The sequence below is a fragment of the Phoenix dactylifera genome, chromosome 12 (genome assembly GCF_009389715.1).
Source record: "Phoenix dactylifera cultivar Barhee BC4 chromosome 12, palm_55x_up_171113_PBpolish2nd_filt_p, whole genome shotgun sequence".
In the NCBI taxonomy this organism is placed as follows: Eukaryota; Viridiplantae; Streptophyta; class Magnoliopsida; order Arecales; family Arecaceae; genus Phoenix; species Phoenix dactylifera.
The window spans coordinates 2,772,693-2,792,475 of NC_052403.1; the positions used below are offsets into that span (position 1 = coordinate 2,772,693).

Below are 19,783 nucleotides of genomic sequence, written 5' to 3' on the forward strand. Positions count from 1 at the left end.
GGTGTTTGCAAGTATTTATTATGGAAATTAGATGGTCATTTTTATCGTTTCTAGGATTAAAATTTACAAGATTATGTCAATAAGACCAGTAGCCACAGGGGGCGAGGAAAGGTAGAAATCAAGATCAAACAAAAAATTGTCTAAATTAATCATCATTATTACAACTCACCAAAATTCTAGGAGCTCAATTACTCATACACCATTATCTTAGATTCAGATCTAGACCTCTTGAGAGGTTTAGGCATTCGTATCTAACAAGATTAAGTCTAGGTTGGCTTACGCATGGATTGAGTCTAGATAAATGTTGGATTGAGAGTAGGTATAAGAGTTAAATTCCTTTTGCATTTTGAAGAATATTTATTAATGAAATAATCTCAAAAATGTATTTAATAAGTTTTATATAAAACATGAGGGATATAAAGTAGAATTATGCATTATGTACTGCATAAACAATCAGGATTGCAAGGGCTGGATCTAGATTAGTTTTGTTTCATGAAACCTATATGCTAATCTAGTATATGACAGAGGCAAATGAAATCCAAACCGGATGAACTTTTTGCAGACCTAACCAAAACCAAAATGTTTTCTTGGGTTTATCTTTCCATCCATGCTCGACCCATAAGCCTGCAGTTTCGATCGAGTATGGATGCACATTTTGAACCCTACTTGGCTCAAGGATGGATTATAATCAAACAATAACAGCGTCGAACGGATAGGAGGTTCGCTGATTTTTGGCAAGACATCAACGGAGGGGCTCGGGAGGCGATAAAACCGGCACGGTCTCGGAAAAACGCAGTCCCGGCGGCCGACATCTGAACTTTGGCCGTACCTATTTTTTTTTTAACTAAAGTTTTTAACCCTAATTTTCTTGAAATCCAGGGCCGGAGAGTGTGAGGAGTCCGCCGCCGTCTCCTCCTAGGGTTTCCGACGCTCCCTCCCCTCTCCCCGCCCTAGGTTTCACCCTTCTCTCCCGTCGTCTCTTTCTTGCGGGTCCTCGGCGTCGTAGCTTCCACCCTTCCTCTCCTCCATTTCGGGCTCTTCCCAAAACCTAACCCTAAAACCCAAAACCTCTCTTTCGAGCTCGCAAGATACTTCGAGCTCACCCCATGGAGATTAATCTGGGAAAACTTCCGTTCGATCTCGATTTCCACCCTTCCTCTCCTCTGGTGGCTTCCGGTCTTATCAATGGGGACCTCCACTTGTAAGTTCTAACCTAGAAATTTTTATTTCTGTTGGTAAAAGAATCGTCTAATTTCCATTATAAATACATGCAAACAGGTACCGTTATGCCGCCGATTCGCAGCCGCAAAGGTACCTCAAATCAATTAGTAATTTTCCAGTATTAGAAGTGTTAAGGATTGCTCGAAGAGCCCCTCAATTTCCGAATTTCGTTGGTTTCTATGCCTGTGATCTTGTTCTGCCAAATTTATTTGGTTTGATAGTTAAATATTGGATTTTTTTGATATGATTGTGGTTTGGAATTTGTACTTGTTCTAGGTTATTGGAAATTAATGCCCATGTTGAGTCTTGTAGAGCAGTTCGTTTTGTCGATTCGGGGCGCGGTAAGAATTTATAGCTGAACCAATTGTTGGCCACCTTCAGTTGCACATCGTAATTACATTTTTTATTTGTCGTCTCTTCCCAGTAATTCTGACGGGTTCCCCGGATTGCTCGATTCTTGCCACGGATGTGGAGACTGGAACTGCCATTGCACGTCTAGAAGATGCTCATGGGTTGGCTGAGTTTATTTGATTGTGCAGTTTTTGTCATGGTATCTTCTTAGCTCCAGCAAGAGATAATACAATTTGTGTTCTATTGATGAAGGGATGCAGTGAACCGCCTGGTCAATTTGACAGAGACGACAATTACATCTGGAGACGATGAAGGGTACATAAAGGTGAATAACTGCCAGTTGAGTTCATGTTGGTGCTGTTGTTATCATTACTTCACCTCGTCTTAGATGCACGCCTAAATATATTTAGATAAAGATTTTTGTTACAGATGGTCTCTCATGCTAGTAACCTGTAGAAATCTTTGCAGCAAGTTATATTTTCAATTGTTTAAGCTAATCTGCTCTTATTAATTCGTGTGACATGTTGGTAGATGTTGTATGAAATTTTTTCTTTTTTTTTTTTTTGGTTGTGATTAGCTGGGAATGATTATCTTTTCCTTGCTTTGTTGTCTCTTTATCGAGCTTTTTCTTGGACATTCGATTTGATACCTATATTTTATGTTTTACATATATTAACTGAGTGTACATCAAGGTTGAGAGCAAGACCTGATTCCTAGCTCTCCACACAATGTAGATATCACTGGTTGCTGACTCTGCCGGTTTTGCAGGTGTGGGACACCAGACAACATGTTTGTTGCAATTCCTTTCATGCCCATGAAGACTATATCTCTGATATAGCTTTCGTGCCTGGTACTATGCAACTTCTAGGAACAAGGTGGACCTTACATTTCAACGTGCACCATTGTTTTTTTTTTTTTGAGTTTTTTAGCATTTCAAAGGGCTTCCTCTTCTTCAGCTATTCTATTATAATGCATGGTGGTCTAACAACTGAATAATTTTGCCTGATTGATTAGAATGGGGTTCTGCAGGATTTGTCCTATCTTGACAACTATACAATAAGGGTAACAAATTATATATATAAAAAGATAGAATCTTGTCTTACCTATTGAAGGCATGCTTTAAAAATCAAGAGCGTGATCCTTCAAAAATTGAGAACTTTTACTGCAGGTTCTCTCTCTCAAACAAAGCACCATATGACTTGTTCCTTGAGTGTTGGCGGAGATATTCATAAATCTAGCTTATTAGTATCTAAAACCATTAAATATCTAGCATAGCTATCATAGTGCCGACATCTTAATCCTAAACTTACTAGTCTTCTTATTAACTGAAATATTTTATGATTGGAAACAAGCCACTCTTCATTTTATATGTCTTAATACATATTCGAGTTTGGTGGATAATTTTATATTTTCTGAATTTTATATTGGTGGATATCTCATCGGAAAGGAGTTTCAGAGCTGATATCATTCAATTTCTTCCTTTGATAGTTTACCTAAATGCAGATCCTCTAACCTATAGATTTATTGAGGGAGCAATATTTGTTGGAGCCATGATAATGACATACAGACTGAAACCGTAGATTATTGGGGGGCATTAGCATTTTTTTCCTTTTTTTCAATTTTCTTTTTTATGCAATCAGAAATAATAAATTTACCCGAGTTGCATCTCTAAGAAAGACTGCCCCTTAGTTTGAGCGTTTGAGGAATTGTTTGGTTCAGCATGAACGTTAGTTTAATTGACTTCTTTTTGAAATTCATATAGTTGCAAAAAGAATTCCCTTTCCATGATATATACTGATTAGTTGATGCAGTCTCTGACTGTCACTTCTAAAATATCAAAACCAGTAGTGCAAGAGGTTGCTGCCGGAAAGTCACAGCTATTAACAACCTTAATAGATTTTTCATGTTGATAGACTGTTGACTGTGATGGGACATTGTTTGCCTCTGTCTATGTTCACAAGATTTTTTCACCCCTTCTCGACCTCTCCCATCGCTACTTCCTATGTATGCTTTTCAGAAATGGTTCTGATGTGCTACCTTCAATCATTGAAGTACTATTCCATTCTACACTATACAATTTCAGATACAAAAGCTTTATTTCTCATTCATATTTCTTACATTTGGAAGCTTTCGACTGCCACATTATTTTTTTTTTCCATCTATGTTGCTGCTTTTGGAGTCATAACTCCAAGCTCCCCTTTGATTTTCATTGTTTACAGTGGGGATGGAACTCTATCTGTTTGCAGTCTTAGGAAAAATAAGGTGAGCTATCTATTGCCATTTCCTTTTTGTGACAAGTTAGAATGCATACAAGGCCTTGTGAACGTGCTCTTAAATTTGATTTGGTTGTTATGTTGGTATTAGGTGCAATCCCAGTCTGAATTTTCGGAAGATGAGTTGCTGTCTTTAGTCATAATGAAGGTGACATTCATCACTGCTTTTAGCAGGCCACATTTTCTTTGCACATTACTCGATTATTAAATCAAATTGTTAGATGCAAGTTCTTGCTTTATAATTAAGGTAACCAATATCTGCTGCTTTCTGTGAGCATTCTGAACTTGCTTACCTGTAATTACCTAGGAACTAATTGGAGATCACCTAGGTAAAAAAGTTTGCTCGGTATCATTGTCTATTTCTACTTTAATTTCACTATCTGTTGCTTAGTATCGTTGTCTATTTCTACTTTAATTTCACTATCCATTTCTTTCTGTTAAATTTCATTGGAGGTAACATAAAACCAATTTTTCTCCGGAATGACTTCCCTTGAGTTTGTAAGACTTACATTGTAGAAATTAAAACAGTTAATTCAACAGAAATTGATACATAATTTTTCATGCCTTGTTTTCTTGTTTTGTACCTTTGTGACTGTGATTCCCCATGTATTTGGACTTCATCAATGACTTTCCAACGCTGATTGGTTTTCTAAAATCAGAATGGCCGGAAAGTTATTTGTGGAACTCAGACTGGAGCTCTGTTGCTATATTCTTGGGGCCATTTCAAGGATTGCAGGTATGTTACTTGTTACTGCAAACTTCATTAACATCAGAACTGGCATTAATTTTAAGGTGTTAGTACGTCATTATTCAGTTTTGTGGGCATAGTCAGTTGTAAAATAGAAGCTGCCTTTCCCACTACAGTCTAGTTTGTTGTTTTTCTTCTCTTGTTCTATTACCTTGTCATCTCGGTGGACAAAGATCTTATTTGTTCATGATTATATAGTTTCTCAAAAACAGTAGTATTTGTATTTACTTCTGTATTCTATATAATCGACACTCAAATATTAGTATCAGTGCGTTGTTGTTAATATTTAACCTTATTGTTGTCGGATTTCTGTTTACTTAAAAATATGCTAAACAGATCGTTGTTAGAATCGACAGACAAAGTTTAAATTAATTTTACTCTTACCTGTTCTACTCGAAGAATAGTGGTTGTAAGAGGTCGATCCACAGGGAGGCGGTTGGAGTTGCATAAAAATTTAAACATTCACTCGGATTCAAAATTGATTTTTGAATAACAAAAGAAAAACATTACGTCGGGGATGTTGAATATTTTTTAATTGAAAATAAGCAAAGGGAAGAAAGAAAACTTTGCAATTGAAATTGGATGCAGAGTAGGGGTCGATTTTTAAAGACAGAATATGAATTAAAATCACCAGTCGAATAGCAAAGATTAATTTCAGAGTTATTTTAAAACTAAGAATTTCAGAATAAATTGCAGAGATTAAACTAAACCTAGAGTACGGATTGCATTAAAAAAAATTAATATATTGTATAGAAAGCAAACATTAAAAAGTTTGCATAAAAAAAGAAAAATTAAACTGAACTTAGAACAATGATTGCATGAAAAAGAAATGATAGATTTTATAAAAATAAAATCGATTACAAATAACAATGGAGATTAGAGGCCTAATACTCCTTCTCTTTTGCAAATAAAATAAAGAAAAAGAAAGAAAAACAAATCACTTTTCTTCTCCCTCTCTCTTCCATGGTGGAACTTCAACATAGAATATATATATATTTTTTTCTTTCTTCTTTCCAAGAACAGAGCAATGCTCTGTTTCTTCTTCTCTCCCCACCAAACCGAGCTCCCTCTCTCCCCTGTTCTTTGGCTCAACACCCAGCCGAGAGCTCCCTCTCTTGTTTCTGCCTTCTTCCCCTCTTCTTATAGCCCTTGGAGACGCGTTGGGGACGAGCTGGCAGCACCGTGATTGCGGAGCGCTGGGATTTTCGCCGTGTGAAGAATGCGGTCGCTGGGATTCCGGGAGACAGCTGGGAACGTTGATCACGGAATGGAGCTGATCATGGCTTGATTGTTGGGAGATTGCTGGGTCAGAAGATGAATGCGGACGGGCTGATCCGTGGGTTTCCTTCTTTGGATGTGCCGGCTGGGACGTTCATGGCACGGAAGAGCTGGGATTTTGATCGCGTAAGGAAGGAGACGCGGAAGAGACGCCGGGATGGAGCTGTGATCGCGGTTGACACGCGGTTGAGGGGTTGGAGACGCGTTGGGGACGAGCTGGCCGCGATGTGTGATACGCTGATTTGGGAAGGAGCTACAGACGGACGCCTGGGATGGATGCGGAAGAAGCAGTGGTTCCGGACGATGGATGGATGCGGGATCACTTGGAGCTTCGTGGACGCCGGATTGGAAGCGAGATCACGACTCGAAATGGACATGGGAGGCTGAAGAGCACTGCGGGATACTCAGACGCCGGATCCGGGCAGCTCGGATGCGGCTGGAACGGGCGAAAGAAGCTGCTGGGAGGAAGAAGAACAGTGATCAGAAAAGAACATTTCCGAAACACTGTTTATATGAACAGTGTTTTTACGTAACACTGTTCATATGAACAGTTTCATCTCAAACACTGTTCATATGAACAGTGTTTTCACGGAACACTGTTCATATGAACAGTGATTTCAGCCATGAATAGAAATTTTGGGAATAAATAGTAATTTCAGCTTTTGTTCATGGGATTGGAGGTTAAAAAGTTCTTTTTCTTTGTGATGAAGTGAGAGTGGGAATCTCTATTCCGGAAGAGTGCGGGTGTTAATCCAAAAAGGAGGGAACGCGAGGATCACTGGAAGATCGCACGCGGGCTCGGATGTTTGGGTGCAATTATGCTTGATCATATCATGGCAGGATTGGGCCCGCGCGGTTTGGGGCCATGATGCATTCCTCTAAACTCTACCAAATGCGCATTTAAACTATAATTTATACTAACCTGTGCCAAACAAAAAATATAATATTAACTCGGTGAATTTATCATTATCAGTTAGCAATAACACTAATTTAGGTGATATGTAGATCGCACTTTTATGCTCTCGTCATTTATCTTTATGTAGTACTGATAACAATGTTAGTTAGATGACCGGACATATAGGTCTGGATGCTGATTTTAACACAAATCAGTTCATGTTGCCATATAAAATGTTAAAGTTCATTCATGCTGCAATTGTGCTTATACAAGCACCAGAACCAGTAAACATACTGATGTTGACCCTAACCGCTACCATTAAGAATGACACTAATATTCGCACCAGAGCTGCTGTCTATGTTGGATAGTTATAATGCCAATACTTGATGACTCCCTTGAAGAAACTACTGTGGCTGTACATGCACTGGTATCACTTCTATTGATATGGCAATAATGGCCTTCATAGAACACTAGTATCTGGTTTGTTATTGGCACCAATTCCTAAAATAACAGTTCTAGTAGTAATTGCAAACCCAGTGGGAAGCACTGATGAGATTAACCCAATGTTTAGGAGTGTCAATACCCTATTTGATGCATGTTGAGCTACACATTGGTGTATAGTTATAGACACATTGGATGTGCCACTTTTGTAGAACATAGCATTAAGTTATGCACACCCAAGTTAATTGTTTTCTTCTATGTGTAATCAGCGACCGTTTTCTTGGGCACCCTATGTCAGTTGATACATTATTGAAGGTGAGTGATATTTGCGCTGTTTCTTTTTCTTCTCCCCTTTTTTTGCTGAATTCGCTTGAAAGTTTCTCCCATCATTTTTTTTTGTTTTGAAATTTGTCTTTTTGTTAGCTTGATGAAGATACCCTTATTTCTGGATCAGAAGATGGAGTGATCAGGTCTGAATTTTATTTTGGGAATTAAACTTCCAGTTCAAGTTATGTTATGGTTCATATTAATACAAACACCTTGGTTTTCCTTTCAAATCTGATATCCCAGTTGTTATTAGGTTGGTGGGCATTTTACCAAATAGAATAATTCAGCCACTTGCCGAGCACTCAGAATACCCTATCGAACGCCTTGGTACTGTCCATCATCTTGTTTTCTGCTTATCAGTATGGATGACCTTGTTTACAATAGGTGTTAGCTGCGAATAAGCTTATTTTGTTATTTTGTTTTCTCACAGCTTTCTCAAATGATAGAAAATTCCTTGGCAGCATTTCCCATGATCAAATGTTAAAGGTGAGCTCCCAGAATGTTATACTGGCACCCCTTTTTATTATTTTAAAACTTTGGCCACTTGTGACATAGATAACTTGCATACTAGTTAAAATTATTTTCTGAAATCATTTATCTTAATAAATGTGTGGTTTCTGAAACCTGGTAGATCATTAGTACTGTTAAAGTGCTAAGTGCAGATTTTAATTTCTCACCTTTCAGATTAATTAGTAAATGACTTTAGGCCTGAGAGTCATCATTCAAGGCCAATTCTTCCCTTTTATCCACTATCAAATATAATTTATTTATCTGACTAGAATATTTGGATCCGCATTTTTTTTTACTGTAACTATTGGCAAGATAAGCAGTAGTTTTCTTTTAATGGGTATGAGTTTTTTCACTTTTTTTTGCTGGGAAATTAAGCTTTATTAGTATGGTGTAAATAGGGGTGCTACTCAGGCTGGGTTAACCTGAATCAACCCATAATTTGGGATCATGTTGAGCTAATATTATCTAACTTGGGTTCAGCTTGGGTTGAGACATATCAACCCAGCTTAAAGTCGACTCGAGTTTGGGAACCTGAATTTCTGTAATTTAGTACCTAATCCAACTCAACTGGAGCCTAACCCCCATTCTCCATAGGACTCTTGAACAAATCGTACTTGTCTCATATATTAGTGATTAAACTCCAAGTCAATTGATCTTAAGCATTGCTTGAACCAAGATTCGCCGTCTCGGTACCAAACCCCATACCGGTGCCATATTAGTATAGCGTCGGTACGATATGGTATGAAATTTTGTTAGCGTATTGAGTGTCGGTATGCCACCCGTATTTGGTACCAGCACCGAATCGATATGGTACGCTACACTTTGTACCACCCGGTTCGGGCTAGTACGGCGTACCATGACTTGAACCAACCAAACTTGAGCTAGCTCAAGCTCATCTGTTTAGGTTGAGAACTTCAGAAATGGGTCGATTAGGTTTGTTGTTGGGCTATTTTTGGGTTGACTTGAGTATTTTCTGTCAGGTTGGGCAGTTTGCTTTGTTTGAGGAGTTTTGGGTTAAATATTTTCTTCAGTTGTGCTTGGCTTGATCCTTGTCCAACGAACCCACCTGAGCTGCATCCTTAGGTATAATGACTCAACCTGACACTACAATTGGCTCCATACTCAAGTAGCTGGTGCAGGTGAACACAAAAATATCCCAACTCACATACTACTTTGAATGCTGCCGCTTGTACCGTTTCTGGCCAAACTGTGTTTACCCAACCATGCTCCTTATTCATTTATCGACTGTGACAAATTACAACCATCATATTACCTGCGTCATAGAGATGTTTGATAGTTTCCTTGAACCACCTTATGGGGAACTGAATACATGACTTCCACCGTAGAAGGCCCGTGCTGAATAGATTGTGTCAGAAGTTGACATGATAAAAAATAGCAAGATAAGACATTTTTATATGCCAGTAGGATTTATTGATGTTTTATATTAGCGGACAGTGTTCTTGAGTACTATAGATGTACTTCATGACATCATTTATGGTGCACCTGATGTGCACCCTGACATCTCATACTCCAATATCCATTATATGTCAGATGTACATCTATAGAATTTGGCATTTTCAACTATCTGACTTGACATATTTGATTCACATTAGCTTTGGGACTTGCAAGAGCTTTTGGATGGTCATCAGGGAGCCCCAGCACCAGATGGTCAGTTGATTGAATCAGATAGTGATGACGATGAAATGGATGTGGACATAAAGCCTTTTAAGCCCACTAAAGGTATGTTTGTATTTGAGAGTTCTCAAGCATTCAACTTCTGCCTTTATTCATCAAAAGTAGCAAATTTACTTTTTGAAATGCAAACTGCGGGCATGATTTGAAAGCCTGTGCTGGAAAGCTGTACTTCACTATCCCATATAGATAATTTCAGCTGAAAAGATGTAGACAGAGCAGGGATCTCAGGTGTCAAGCTAATTGACATGAATGCACTAAACCATGCATGACAGCATTGTTTACAGAGATAGCTTGCTGAGAGGCCTTACCTTATATATAGTGTATTACTCAATGTTTCAGTAAATTGTTTTCTGTAACATTTGTGCAGAACCAAAGAGAAAGAAGGCTGACAAGGGTCAGACCTCAAATACCGCATTTTCAGATTTCTTTGCAGACTTATAGTGGAATGTCCTCCAAACAAGACATGTATTTTTTCCACTGAAGATGAAAGTGCTTCTTCTGCTAATGTCAGCAAGACAGGGATTTCAATAGAAATAGCGACCGTGATTCTTTGTTTCTTTATCGGCTTCCAAGAGGAAAATGTATTTATACCGGCAACTTAAACGGGCTGAGTTGTATCTTATGAACCAAATTAGTTTTTCTTCACATTTAAATTTGAACAAATGTTGTTCCTGCTATCTGGTTTGGATTTGATTCCTATATTGTTTGCTTTAACCAGTGCATCCTTTTCAGCTTTTCCTTGTTACTTTGTCAAAGTCATTCAGTATATGCAATGCCTTGTAGCATCTATATATAGTGTAAGTGTGCTTTCATCTGCATGACCCTATTAAGAATTGAGTGCAGTTTCATTGTTATTTTTTGAGGATTGTGCAAAAGCAGCCCTTTTGTTTCCAATTTTGCAGATTCAGACTTGTGCAAGAATAATATAGTTTCAAACTTTTTGGACGCTTGCTCCTCACTCCATGAATGACAAGAGCCCTCCATCCTGAAAAAGTATGTGCTCTCGTGCTTAATGAATATATGCATTTAGTACTGAAATTAGGTATTGTCATTTGACTCCACTTAAATGGTGTGCTGGAACTAGGGGCGAAGGCATTCAAAAATTTCTGAACCAAGTAATTCGCTGAACCAAAAAAAATAATTAATTGGGGGCGGGTTTTTTTTTTTTTGTTGTTTTTTTTTTTTGTGGGGGGGGGGGGGGGGGGGGGGGGGGAGGGGGTGTCAAAATGAAAATAACATTGACTGCAAAATTCCATGTTTTTTGTTTTTTAATATAACAACCTTTATAATTGGTCTTTTTAACCTTCCTAGTTTTCGCTGCTCAACGTGGTGTGGTGGGCTGCATTATATCTAAATAGTATTTAAGTTTGATATTACCTGAAATCCTTTGAGAGGGTCCTTCAACAAATGTTTTTCAATATAGTGGAAATAATGAACATTATTTGCCTAGATAAATCTGAACTTTTTCTGAAATAGTGGAGGGAAATTCGATCATGTCGACATTAACAGAATAAATTATTACTTTTTGCACAGGCATAGAGATTTGACTAAAAGGAATCATTTTGATTGAATTAACGGTAAAAAGATGATGTAGCTGCAGTTATTCTTGTTATATATAGCCTATAATAAGATAACATTAAATGGCAACATTTTTAAAATCACGAATGGTGAATTTATTGGCTAATATAATTTGTTTTAAGTGACTTCCAGTCCACAGTAAGAATTAGTTAAGTGGGGATTGTCATTTTTGGTGCACCAGTTTCAGAATTTTGACACAAATTGTCTACTTCTCTCGTATCATTGCATGCCTCACCTGCTTGATGCTTCTTTAGAATTGTTACTTGCCATCTTATTAGAAATAAGAATCATTATTCGGCAAAACTAAAGTTTAGCTAAATAATTTTAGAACATGACTGATGTAATTAGTCAGTATGACTCAAATTAGTCCCAGTGACAGGGTTATTTGATGATTTTTGGCAGATATAAAACTTATTCCAGGTGTTATGCATTATTCATGCGCGAAGAAGAAAACGGCTGGGGGTAGTCATTCGAGACGGTGGCACGAGGGAAGGTGCGGATTTTGTCATTCGGGATCCGTCTGCCAGGATTATGGCTGATGGGAATGGTCAGTTATTTGACACTTCAGTTCCGAATGCAGAGCTGAGAGTTGATTGGACGGGCCTTCGCCATGCCCGGTGCGTATTACAGGCCAGGTCCATCATTCTGGAGGGTGATTCAGTCAGTTGGATCCGAAAGAGTCCAAGGGATAACAGTTATGACTATCCATTGCTCCGAGACATTTGGATTATGGTAAGGGTTGGAGGGGCCTTTCAGGCCAAGTATATTTACTGTGAAGCCAATAATGCTGCGGATTGGGTGACTGCGTATGTAGCTTGTCACTCCGGAGGCACCCTGTGGACTGAAGATGGGAGGTACTCTTGGCACTCTGAGGTATTCTATTTTTTGATTTTATTGGATGTATTTGTATCCGTCAGCCATAATCCATCCGTCCTAATAAAATAAAAAAAAAATCGGCCGCGCGGATAAATGCCGTATGGCCGCCCACATTTATCGCATGAAATCTACTTAATTTAATCTCAGCCTTCCATGTCGCATCACGCTAGACAAGATCTAGGTGGGACCCTCAATCTCCATCTGAAAGCGACTCCCCAACAACTCCTTTGACTATCCTTCACACCAGCTTTGACCAAGGGGACTTAATCCCCTCGATCATACCGGCAAAGACTTTGCAACCCAAAGCGCACTATGTGGTCAACCAGTTCTTTAGGGCCATAACTCCATCGCTATCTTTACATGCGAACCGTCCATCCTCATCAGGTTGGCTATCGGTCCGACAAGTACAGCAACCAGGGCCCCCTTCTGAAGTCTTTAGGACTTATGCAGGTTGACCAAAAGACAATCTTCCATCCATACTTGTGTAAGAACCTGTCCATGATTCTACATAGATCAGAGACATGATTCATAATCGGATCTGGATTGGAGCCTTTGTTCCCATATGGTGATGGTTTCGGTTGACCAGTTAGGAACATAATGAAGGTGTCTGAAATACTTATCATAGTTGGAGAGTACAGCAAGACCAAAATACTCATTGGTTTGAAAAAGCTGAAATGGGATGCTAAAAATTTCCAACTTTATTATTGCAGCTAATGTAAACTGAAATATCTCGAGGTATCGCTTGAAACGCACTTTAGATTTTGTTATCTTCCTTTTACAATCTTCGAGGGGGTGAAATATCTATTCATATATGCAGCATAGGCAATTTTGATATCTCACTTTTTTTTTTGATTTTTCAACCTTCCACCTAAGCAATCCAAGATTTTTGTCCATCTCAATATATATCTATCATCCGCATGAACGACTAATATTTTAGTATTTAATATCGTGCAAAAAACAGAAAAAAATATTAATTGATATTCAAATATTGTATCCATAGCAACGTCAAGTTATATATTATGCTACCTCAAACAACAAAACTAAAAATAATAATTATTTTGCAAGTAACAATCATAGTATAAGTAGAGGATTGTATACTCCCTATCTAATTTCATGATTGAAGTAGCAAAATAAAAATCTAAAACATCTGCCACAATCTAAAAGATCGAAAAGGGTTCTAGCATAGTATATTATGTAAATTTCAGAAAATTTTGATTCATATGCAAGAATATTCTGAAATATATATAAAAATTGATAAATACTCAAATTTTTATAGATCGTATTTGACAATTGCATTACATTTTGCAACTCAATTAATGAACTTAAAAATAAATGCAACTAGATGTTAAATGTTTGATAGAACATTTCCAAATTGAAGATCCATTCTATTGAATTTGACCAACACCTCTAAAAATGGGTCAACATATACATATATACAGTGTGTGTGTGTGTGTGTGTGTGTGTGTGTGTGAAGTCCTTGACCTATACATTAAATTGGTACAAAATGAACAGTCTAATTATGAAAGCATACTAAAATATACAATAGACCATATGACTTAAAAATTTACTTTATAGTGTCATGATGTATCACATCTTAAAATATTGGTAAATTTGAATTCAATAAGTTTTGATGATTAGATCCTAGTAAAGTATAAGATTATGCTACTAGAAACATTTTTTTGGACCCATTCAATACTAGTTAATGACCGTTAAAATATATTACTCTTTCATCAATGAGTAATAATTAATATATATTTCAACTCATACACAACCATAGATACGTTGATTGAGTTGGAAACCTATCACTTGAAATCAATTTAGAGTAGGTTATATGAATTGAATTTTTTAGATACCCTTCAATGCTTGTATTTCTAATCTTTTTTTATCTTTTAGCTTTGAAAAGGAAAAGAATAATTGATAATTGAAAAATCTTGTTATAATTTACTTAAAAATTCAAAAAAGAATATATAATACTTCATAGCTTTCTTATCACTATTCGGTTGGATTGCTTGTATACTGTAACTCCTAAGATAGCACAGTTGTGAATAGGAAAGATGTAAAACTTGGAATAAGTTTTACACTAGCTAAACAGTTTTAAAAAGACTTTGTTGACCCAATTAAACTTTCTTGCATTAGGAGTAACTATTCCAAGTGAGTTATTATCAGTTACTTGTGACATAAAGCTTTCATTTATGCTTTTTTAATTTTTAAGATAAAAATATTTGTTATTACTTTTTAAAAAAATTGGTCAACTTCATTCAAAATTATTTTTAAAACTGTAACTAAAACAGAAGATAAAATTACTCATGATATATCTATTCCAAATTAGTTAAGTCATTTTCCTCAGGTCAACATTATGAGCTGTCATGCACCCAAAAAATAATCTTGTATCTTCACTCGGCAATTGTACTGGACATGTTCATTATTTTTTTATATTACTAGCATAAAGCTTCGAGATATATATATATATATATATATATATATATATATATATATATATATATATATATATATATATATATATATATATATATAATTTGTATAAAAATAAAAAATAAAAAATGGCCATACTTAACTGACTAAATCATTTAACTTGTTTCAACAGATCTAGTTATATTATCTATTTTATAAAATAACATTTGAATTTAAAATTTTAATTTATTTACTAAATATATTAAATTTGGATCCATAAATTTTTAATATCCGGTCCAATTCATAATTCATCTGGCCTGATCTGATTGTCATCTCAAAAATAACATAAATTACAGAATACGATCAAATGATACTATATTGAGGACGAACATGTATGCTTTGAAGTCTAAAAATCCAAGATTAAATATGCAAATAAAGCGCTAAAAAAATGGAAATCTAAGTATCCAAGATGTGATGAGAAAATGACGGGAGAACAATTGCTCCTCCGAACCCTTCCACAGCAGTCACATCAAAATTTCAACCTCTGCCTCTCATCTCTACTTTCCCAGATTCTGTTCCCCTCAAAGCAGTAAAATGAAAGATTTAGGGGAAAAAGCTCCCCCTTCTGTGTCTTCTCTGTGATATTGCCGTCGACTCGGAAGCTCTCTGATGGTTTCCCTCTTCTGAGCTAGTCGCCAAGGTCTCATTTTGATTCTCGATTTCGACTCCCTAGGCGAATTTCCCATCTCGGTATCTCTCCAATCTCACAGAAAAGTTCCATTTTTCTGGTTTGAATGTTGTGGAACTAGCTGTACTGTGATGAGATTAGAGTTCTCTGCCTTTGGTTGCGGGTTGTGCAATCTTAGTGGGCACCTTTGGTATCTGTTTCTCTTCTGAATCTATAGTGCTGAATTCAATAAGTTTGGTGCTTGCGGTGGTAGCTGTGCTTTAGGCCTCCTACTTGGATGAATTAATGATAGGAAAGGAACCATCTTTTGGCGCTTCTTGCTTGATATGAATCTTTCATCTGGATTTTGATGAATATATGTGGTTTTATAGTTCATCGACTTCTCATACAATCAATCTCTTTTTGAAAAAGGTGGTTCCTTTTTTCAGTTCTGGGCCCACTTAAATTTGCAAGGCCAGTGTTTGGTCTAATTCATCAGTAGGGTTGAAAGAGTGATCGAGATAAATTTAGTGTTCTTTGCAACAGAGCAACGGATGCAGTAAGGATGGATGATGGAGGAGGAGCAGACCTTTCTAGCCTCCTCCTGTTGCCGAACCCTGAGATGACGAACAGCTTTGATGAGTACTTGAGGAAAACGAGGACATGCACCCACACCCACACCTGTAATTCTCCAGGACCTGCAGCTGCCACACATACCCATACATGTTACCACACGCATACCCGAATGTTTCCCACGGCCGGAGGAGAAGAAGAGCAGAAGAAATCACAGAAGCCACTGGGGAACAGAGAGGCTGTTCGAAAGTATCGGCAAAAGAAGAAGGCCCATGCAGCTTATTTGGAGGAGGAGGTTAAGAAATTGCGCCTTGTGAACCAGCAGCTCTTGAGGCGATTGCAGGGGCAAGCAGCACTTGAGGCTGAAGTGGTTAGGTTGAGAAGCCTTCTGGTGGATCTCCGAGCGAAAATTGATGCTGAATTGGGGACTTCTCCGTTCCGGAAGCAATGCAACGGTGCTGGTTTAAGGTGTGATAACACTGCACAATGTTTTGGTGGTAATGGGGAGGTGGTCAGTTGGGAAGGGAGCTGTGGACCTGCAGTTGTGGATGGTCAGATTGACCTGAATGGGGATATCGGGCAGAACTTGGAAATTGCTAAAGCTGTGAATTCATTTGATGTTATGGGGAGTTTGTTTTCATCTGCTTCCCAAGCTGAGTGAATTGCATAGCTGAAACGGTGAGGTTTGAGCTCTTGGACATCTTGTTATTTTCTTGATTATCATATAAATTCTGAGTCATCTTTTGAACCTTTTTGTCACTAGTGTTGAGAACATCCAGAATGAAGATTTTTTTTGTACTAGTTATAGGCAAGGATGATAGACCTGTTACAAGAATAATGTTCCACAAATGGCACATGCTTCCGGCTCGTAATATGTTATTGGAAGCTTTCTATGTACATAATAATCTAATCTCTTTTTTGGGATAAATGTACATGATACTCATATAATGAATTATGCCTTGGTTGTTTTTTGAGAAATTCTGATCAGCTCAGTTGTCCAGTGGTATTGTCACATGTTTAACTGTGAAGATTCTTTAGTTCTGCAACTATAGATTGCCAGTTTACTATATCTTATAGAACTGTATTGATATCTCGCTAGTTCATATTGTCTTAAAGGCAATGGCAAATGAGCTATTGGAGTCCATTTCAAGTGGTGGAAATCCCTATTATGTTTTTCAACTACTGGAGAAATACTGAGATAAAATATTTTCTCTATTTAATACCTGACTTATATAGTATCCAAGCCTCTTTGTTACCTGGAAGTTTGTGTTCTTAATTTAGACTTGCAAAAGTCATCCCCATTTATCCCAAGAAGATAGCTTCTTATAAAATAGACAGTAATGTTTTGAGAAATCTTTCCTACTTCCAGGTATAGAATCCAAGGTCGAGATTTAATTTTATAGTTTTTCCCCTTTTGGAAGAGTAACATACTTTTGTTTTTACGTGCTTGAAGTCTCTGGTGTTAGGAGGTGTCCAGGACTGTAATCTTTTGAGAAATCTTTCCTACTTCTAGGTCATAGAGAATCCAAGATTGTGATTTAATTTTATAGTTTTTTCCCTTTTGGACGAGAATAGCATCCTTTTGTTTTTACATAGTTGAAGTCTCCGGTGTTAAGGGATGTCTATAAATGCAATTCCCACCATTGAGTTTGCAGTGGTTGTGTGGCATTGGTTTGGCAGAATCTTCAAATGCTTTTCTGGGAACACTCTGAACTTAATTAGATAGTATGGAGGTTGGGGAAGGAATCATTAGCTCAAAACAATAACGTAAATCATCATGTGAGCATGCTATTAAATACATAAATAATTCTTTCTCGATCATTATTCCATGTTGCCTTTAAACATCTTTTAAGCAGATTTTACCATAGGACAATGTATTTGTCCTAATATGTGCCAATCTGTTGGGGAAGATCTTCTAGTAACAGAGACTCAAGGATAGGTTTGTCCTTGCCAGTCAAAACTGGGCTTTTGGTAAGAATTGAACTATTTTAAGGCTGACTTCCAGACTATGATCTCTCAACCTTATCAACAACAGACTGCATGACACTAGAGCAGAAAAATGGAACAAAAAGAAATATAAGTCCTGATTCTTTAAATTAGTCTTTTGGTTTGTAAAAATTTATAAGCATGCTTAATTAGAGGCCCAAGATATAACATTGCTCATGGATTATAGTAAAATTATATTTGTTCCTCACTATAAGAGCTCTGTTCTCTGCTTTATTATGTATCTGTGGTGATGTTCAAAAAATTTTCCACTATATTGATTTAGAGAGTTAGCAGGTATCGGTTAGTCATTGTCAGAGTTTTTTGTATTTGTATGAGGCCATGAATTTTGGTAAGAGAACCCTTCCTCGATCACTCTGTTTCAGTTCCTCATATTTGGAGACAACTGAGTTGACACCAAGTTATCAAATCAGTATGTCTATGCAAATCTGTACAATTGTGCACATTTTACTCCTTTGTAAGTTATATATATTGGAATATATGCTAGACCAAGCCAAGATGCGTGTGTTATCTAAATGAGTAATACCGTCATAAGTAATTTGATCATAATACTATCACGAACTATATGGTGATATTATATAAATAACATATATTACCTCGTTTCTGTTTATAAAACATCAACTTATCCCTATACGAAAACTGAATTTAGGCATAAGAATTTTTTCAGATTCTTTTCATGTAGAAGGGCCAATCTGCTAAATATTTGCTCAAGTAGCAAGAGGGAACTACATAAAGGCAATATATACTAAAATGAATAAACTATCTGACTTTCTTTATTTTGCTTGAACCTTAGTACCAATCAAATATACATACATACATACATACATACATACATATATATATATATATATATATATATATATATATATATATATTTGTAATCATCAACTGGTGACATGATCAGAGAAATCAGGCCAGTCTATGTGGTTGCAAACTTGAGATGGAAGTAATAGTTTCTTAAGTCAAAAAAGATAAAACAGTCCGATTAACAGGCAATGCTTTAGTGCTGAGAGATATTGTCTGCTAACAAATTACAACAGGCATATCTTATCCACTCGCCCATTTCTATATCATTTCATTTCTCACTTAAGTTACATGATACCTCAACTTGGCCCTCCAATACGTCACACGGCACGTTGTGGTAACTTGCAGAGTTTGTAGCTTTGATTGAGTGAAATAATACTTCATGATGCTTAGAGGATATAATAGCTTAGCTTCTTGCTTTTGTCATGACTGCACTGTCATTATGTCAAGAAGCATCCATTTGGTTGACATTTCATACAATATATAAAATATTATTCTTATTTATGGATCCTGGTGAGCTGCATGCCTTGATTACAATATGTGAAGAAGCCCTGTTTATGATTACAGGTGACCATCTCTCTTTATGAGCACAAACTTCTTTTGCAAAAATGTTCCAAACATTACGTCAGATCTCTCACATATCTTGCTAGATTTTCCTTCGCTTCACTCTGTTTGAGTTCAATCTAATTTCCTCTCTCATTGCACTTTTTTTTCCCCAATTCCTGTATTTGAAAACAGCCAAACTACAATTCTTTGATGAAAATTGAATCTTGATTCTATATTGTAGCTGCAGTATTATTATCATATATTTATTTTTTCTTTTTCCTTGTGTATATAGATTATGTTGTAGATAAGTGGTTGTGAGCTTGCCCTTGATTCCATAAATGATGTGGCATCTTATCTACAAACACATAACCATGCTGGAGAAGAAACTGCCTTTTTTATGTCACAGCCAATCACCACTATTGCCGCCCAACCTCCACCCCTCTTAGAATAAAAAGTGGATAGATAGCATATGGAATAGCATTCACGCACGCTTGCATGTATCAATGTATATGCATATATTCAAAATCTTATAATAAAAAATCTTGATTGACTTATTAAACTATGATTAATATATGGACTTTAAA

General features: G+C 36.8%; 2 protein-coding genes across 3 annotated transcripts; both read left to right on the forward strand.

Moving 5' to 3' along the window:
* Positions 1-736: 736 nt before the first annotated feature.
* On the forward strand, positions 737-10,485 carry LOC103705065 (WD repeat-containing protein 55-like). The gene is made up of 15 exons (XM_008788661.4): positions 737-1,201; positions 1,279-1,311; positions 1,498-1,562; positions 1,646-1,733; positions 1,825-1,897; positions 2,341-2,447; positions 3,792-3,834; positions 3,937-3,993; positions 4,505-4,581; positions 7,477-7,522; positions 7,631-7,677; positions 7,788-7,861; positions 7,965-8,020; positions 9,658-9,784; positions 10,107-10,485. The coding sequence occupies exons 1-15, from the start codon at positions 1,107-1,109 to the stop codon at positions 10,178-10,180; spliced, it is 1,062 nt and encodes a 353-aa protein (XP_008786883.1). The 5' UTR covers positions 737-1,106; the 3' UTR covers positions 10,181-10,485.
* A 28-nt stretch (positions 10,486-10,513) lies between these two features.
* Positions 10,514-16,823, forward strand: LOC103705064 (basic leucine zipper 23-like). Of its 2 annotated transcripts, XM_039132295.1 has the most exons (4): positions 10,514-10,536; positions 10,642-10,732; positions 11,720-12,190; positions 15,819-16,823. In XM_039132295.1, exons 3-4 carry the CDS (start codon positions 12,165-12,167, stop codon positions 16,504-16,506), a joined length of 714 nt encoding a protein of 237 aa, XP_038988223.1. In that variant the 5' UTR covers positions 10,514-10,536; positions 10,642-10,732; positions 11,720-12,164; the 3' UTR covers positions 16,507-16,823. The 2 variants fall into 2 exon arrangements, with proteins under 2 accessions (XP_038988223.1, XP_026659655.2); XM_026803854.2 differs by lacking the exons at positions 10,514-10,536; positions 10,642-10,732; positions 11,720-12,190 and adding an exon at positions 14,878-15,355.
* Positions 16,824-19,783: the final 2,960 nt, after the last annotated feature.